Here is a 5,884-nt window from a genome sequence, read left to right on the forward strand (position 1 = left end):
TTTTAGGTAGGCACCATACTCTGCCAACCAACCTGTGTGGAGTGACTGCCCATAGACCTGACATCCACTTCCATCCTCAAGGTAGGCCTGCTCAGCCACCATTGCCATTGCTCCTGGGGAACGTGGGCAGACAAAACACAGATGGCCACCTGCCTCTATAAAGAGGAACCCCCACTACCCCCACTTGATATTTCAGCAGTGGCCTAGAGACCAGCCCACCCGTCCAACATGAATATCCCGAGCACATGCTTGGACTGTGACAACCACAGGGGTATGGGGAGATGCAGAGGAGCATCACTGTTACAGACTCACAGTGTATCTGCCCCCTCCTGCCTGGTCAATCTTCCAGAGCAAAACTCAAGCATGCCTTTAAGTGACCTCTCCCTGGGTAAGATAAATGGGATTGATGAGAAAATTGAAAATAACACAAACCAAAAAGATAATTTGGGACATGAATGAAAAATTCACTAAAGAGATAGATAATCAGAAAAAAATATATAACTGAATCCCCAGATATAAAAGATTCCCTTAAGGAATTTCAATATACAGTGGAAAATTTTAAAACAGACTAGAACAAGCAAAAGAAAAATTTCAGATCTTGAAGACAAGACTTTAAAATCAACCCACTCAGTCAAAAATGAAGAAAACAAGTATCAAGAAGTATGAACAATCTCTCCAAGAAATATGGGATTATGTAAAGCAAACAAATGTAAGACTCGTAGGTATTCCTGAGAGAGAAAAAGAAAAAAGCAAAGAACATGTAAAACCTACTTGAGGGAATAATGTAGGAAAACTTCTACGGTATTGATAGAGATTAGACATTCAGATACAAAAAGGTCATCAAACAAGGAAGATTCATGGCAAATAGGGTATTGCCAGGGAACATAGTCATAAGTCTGGCCATAGTCAAACTAACTAAAATCAAGAAACCTAAGACAGATGCCCAAAAAATTAAAAGCAAGAAATTGAAACACACTACCAGAAAAGATCACTTTTAACAAAGGAAGATGGCAGGAAGTAAGAAAGAAAGAGAGGGCCACAAAACAACCAGAATTCAAATAACAACATGGAAGTAATAAGTCTTTACCTGTCCATAACATTGAATGGAAATGGACAAAACTCTCCAATCACAAGATATAGAGTGGCTGAATGTATAAAAAAACAAGAGCCAATTATATGTTGCCTGCAAGAAACACATTTCACCTATAAAGACATACACAGACTGAAAATAAAGTGAAGGAAAAAGATATTGCATGCAAATGGAAATCAAAAAAGAATAGGGGTAGCTTTACTTCTATCAGATAAAATAGATTTCCAGACACAAACTGTAAAAAGAGACAAAGAAGGTCATTATATAATGATAAAGGGATCAATTCAGCAAGAGTCTGTAACAATTCTAATATATATGTACCCAACACTGGAGCATCCAGATACATAGAGCAAATACTGTCCGAGCTAAAGAAAGAGGTAGACTCCAAAACAATAATTGTTGGAGATCTCAACACTCCACTTTCAGCATTGGACAGACCATCCAGACAGAAAATCAGAAACGAAACACTGGACTTAATCTGCACTATAGACCAAATGGACCTAGTATGAATTTACAGAACATTTCATCCAACAGCTGCAGAATTCACCTTGTTCTCTTCAGCTCGTGGATCATTTTCAAGGGCAGACCATATGTTAGACCACAAAACAAGTCTCAAAAAAATTCAAAAAATTTGAAATCATACCAAGCATTTTTTCTGACCACGATGGAATAAAACTAGAAATTGATAACAAGAGGAAAATTGGAAAATATTCAAACACATGAAAATTACACAATATGGTCCTGAGTGACTAATGGGTGAATGAAGAGATGAAGAAGGAAATTTTACAATTTCTCAAAACAAAAGGAAATGAAAACACATTTGGGATACAGCAAAAGCAATAATGAGAGGAAAGTTTACAGCAATAAATGCCTACATTAAAAAAGTAGAAAAGCTTCAAATAAAGAACCTAATGATGCATCTCAAAGAACTAGAAAAACAAGAGCAAACCAAACCCAAAATTAGTAAAGGGAAAGAAATAATAAAGATCAGAGCAGAAATAAATGAAGTTGAAAGAAAAAAAAGACAAAAAAGATCAATGAAACAAAAAGTTGGGTTTTTGTAAAGATAAATAAAATAGACAATCCTTTAGCCAGACTAAGAAAAGAAGAGAGAAGACCCAAATAAATAAAGTAAGAGTTGAAAAAGGAGATATTCATTCATCTTTTTTATGGCTGAGTAGCACTCCATGGTGTACATATACTATTTTACTAATCCGCTCATGAATTGATGGGAGACCATTCTCCTAAGTGAAGTATTGCAAGAATGGAAAAACAAACACCACATGTACTCACTATTAAATTGGAAGAACTAACTGATGAGCATTCAAGTGCACAGAGGAAAGTAAAATTCAGTAGAAGGCAGCCAGCGGGGAGAGGGGAAGAGGGAAGGGGAACAAACCAACATAATGGGTACTATGAACACTATTTGGGTGACAGGCACACCTATAACCAGGACTCAAACATTACACAAGTGACCCATGTAACAAAAATCATTTGTACTCCTGTAATATTTTGAAATAAAAAATTATTTAAATGAAAAACAAAAAGGAGATATTACAATGGATACTGCAGAAATCCAAAGGATCATTAGAGACTACTATGTGCAACTATATTCCAATAAATTGGAAAACATAGAATAAATGGATAAATTCCTAGAAAAAAAACCAGAAAGAAATAAAAAACTTGAATAAACCAATAAAAATAACAATATAGATGCAGTAATAAAAAGTCTCCCATTAAAGATATACAAGGTATACTCAATAAAGATTTTGTCCAAGACTATTTTGACTTTTTTACTCTTAACCTTGATTTTATAAAAAGAAGTTTAATATTTTATTTTCCATCAGAAATCACCACCAATCTCTTCCACACTTTCCTCATGGCATCTTTTACCTCCTTATTCCTGCAAGTATAAATCAGAGGATTTAGCAAGGGAGTCAGGATGGCATAAATTATTGCCACAATTTTATCAGAGGAAAAAGCAGATGGAGGTCGTGCGTATACAAACATGCACGGGACAAAGAACAAAACCACAACAGTAATGTGAGATCCGCAGGTAGAGAGAGCTTTTCTCCGCCCTTCAGAACTATGAGTTCTCAGGGAGAACAAGATGACACCATAGGAGACAAGCAACAAGGAGAAGATAATGATGCAGAAAAATCCACTGTTGACGACCACAAAAAGGCCAAAGATGTGAGTATCGATGCAGGCAAGGTCCAGTAATGGATACAGGTCACACGAGAAGTGATCGATGACATTGGGACCACAGAAGGGCAACTGGAAAGTAAAGAGGATTTGTATCATGGAATGAGAGAAGCCCCCTGTCAAGGCTACTCCCATCAGAATGCCACAGAGCCTCCGGTTCATGATGGAAGAGTAATGCAAAGGCTTGCAAATGGCCACATACCGATCATAGGCCATGGCTGTGAGGACAATCACCTCTGCCCCACTAAAGAAGTGTTCAGCAAAAAGCTGCATCATGCAGCCTTCAAAGGAGATGGTTTTCCTCTCATAGAGGGAGTCCACGATCATCTTCGGGGTGAAGACGGAGGAGAAGCATGCATCTAGGAAGGACAGGAAAGTCAAGAAGAAGTACATTGGGGACTCCAGTAGTGCAGGGCTGCTGAGGATGGTTACTACAATTAACATGTTTATCCCAACTATTGCAATATAGACAAACGAAAATACAACAAATAATATTTTCTGAACGTTTGGATTCTGTGAAAACCCCAGGAGGACAAATTCAGTTACAAAGCTTTGGTTGTGCATAATTTCCAAGGGAAAGGTGAAATCTCCAACAGTGGTGATGTAGAATCTGCAGTCATGATAAAGAAAAATTTGCTTCAGTTCAATTTGTAGTATTACAGTTATCAAAAAGTTTGGAGTATCTACATACAAAATTATCAGAGTGCTGGTGTCATCACTGAGAACACAAAACTTGAAATTGTTGAAGGTGGTAGTGAAAGGTCAGGAAGAATTGAGGTGGATATAAATAACTGAATGCCTCAAGAGAGCCAGAGTTTCAATATGGGGGCAGGCAAGCATCCACATGTGGTAGAGAAGAGAAATAGTTTTCATCTCAAGTGCCAGCGTTGATCATTTACTAATGGCTTCCTGGAGTGAATTATTGAGAAGTATTCTGAAGCCCCCTCCAAGTTATGAGGATAAGAGGACTGTAATTTATTAGTGATGCCTTCCATTGGCATGGAATGGGAGCAGGAGTGACCAGCATGACATCCTAACCTGGAGACTGCCTCACCTAGAAACAGAAGAAGAAATAGCATGGAGTTTAAAAGCCTCTTGAAAATCATGGCTACTCCTGAAATATTTCTTTGAAACTTTGAACTGTATTAGGCCTTTAAATGAATTAGCTCATTCTTCATAAAAGAGAATGATCTGTGGAAAACGCCTAGCTGTAAACTTAATACATACCAAGTATGCACTCAGTGTTGAGTTTATTTTTAATCTGTCATTTTAAAATGAGAACAGATGTTTATAAAAATAATAATACCTGTATCAGAGTGTTGTCACAGTGACTAAGTGAATAAGGTGGGACTGAGGACCCACTGCCTAGAACACAGTCTGTGATAGTCCTATTGTCCCTGTTTGATTGGTGGGAAGCTCATGCTTAAAGAGGTAAAGTTCAAGCAAACAACAGATTCTTGATCTGGGCTTTGACCACAGAACCTCTGGCTCCAGCACCCACTGCATTAACAGGTAGAGGAGTGGGATTTTCTTTTTTTCAACAAGAACTTCAGAGCAGGGATGACCTTTCTACAAACATTTACAGATACAAATTGGTAGCCACCACATAGGCAAGGAAGAGAAACAACAAGTTACATATAGGACAGAGTCTTGAGGCTTTATTAATTATTTGTCAATTATTGACACAATGTGGTCAGGTCTGATCAAGTATAACTACTAAGGATATACATGTTTCAAATTTATTTGACATTATCATAAAGCAGAGAGGTGTGTATATATTAATAGCTCACCTGCTCATATCCCAGGATTATAATGAGGGTCAAATTTGAATATGTGAAAATGTTGCTTATGATAAAGTGCCCTTATCAGTTGTAGTTACCATTATCTCACTTACAAAGCCATCCCCCTCGTGCACAGAAAGCTTGGAATGAGTCAGCCAGATAATTATCCAAACTTTGATTTCATTTTCCACAGGTAGATGCAGCTTCACAGCATGATTGGATCCTCACCTGTACGTGTAACAGAAATGTATCAGTCAAATATCACATATGTATGTCTGCAGGTGTTAATATTGGTATATGTGAACATGCATATGTTTGTCAAAAAATAGGTGAACAAAAGAAAAATGGGATTTATTGTGAGGCTTACAAATAAGCTGATTTTAATGAATGCCATTTAGAGTTAACAGAAACAATCAAATGTTAATAAAACTAACGTATACACACTCCAGAGTTTTACCAAACATTCAAAGATGAACTCACACCTATACTACAGAAATTATTCCACAATATTGAGAAAGATGGCATCCTTCATAACTCATTCTACGAAGCCAATATTACCTTGATACCAAAGCCAGGAAAGGAGACAACAAAAAAAGAAAACTACAGACCAATATCCCTCATGAACATAAATGCAAAAATCCTCGACAAAATTTTAGCAAATAGAATTCAGCAGCACATCAAAAAAATAATTCACCATGACCAGGTGGGCTTTATTCCAGGGATGCAAGGCTGGTTTAACATACGCAAATCTATAAATGCAATTCGCCACATAAATAAAAGCAAGAACAAAGACCATATGATTCTTTTG

General features: G+C 37.2%; 1 protein-coding gene across 1 annotated transcript in view; it reads right to left on the minus strand.

The window, feature by feature from the left end:
• Nucleotides 1-2,923: 2,923 nt before the first annotated feature.
• LOC105811039 (olfactory receptor 4C15-like) overlaps nucleotides 2,924-5,884 on the minus strand; it is a 7,846-nt gene continuing 4,885 nt past the window's right edge. Inside the window, exon 2 of the mRNA XM_012645114.1 lies at nucleotides 2,924-4,027. Coding sequence (XP_012500568.1) covers nucleotides 2,924-4,027 — 1,104 coding nt within the window. The remainder of the gene's footprint in view (nucleotides 4,028-5,884) is intronic.

Source organism: Propithecus coquereli, unplaced genomic scaffold (genome assembly GCF_000956105.1).
Source record: "Propithecus coquereli isolate 6110/MARCELLA unplaced genomic scaffold, Pcoq_1.0 Scaffold227, whole genome shotgun sequence".
In the NCBI taxonomy this organism is placed as follows: Eukaryota; Metazoa; Chordata; class Mammalia; order Primates; family Indriidae; genus Propithecus; species Propithecus coquereli.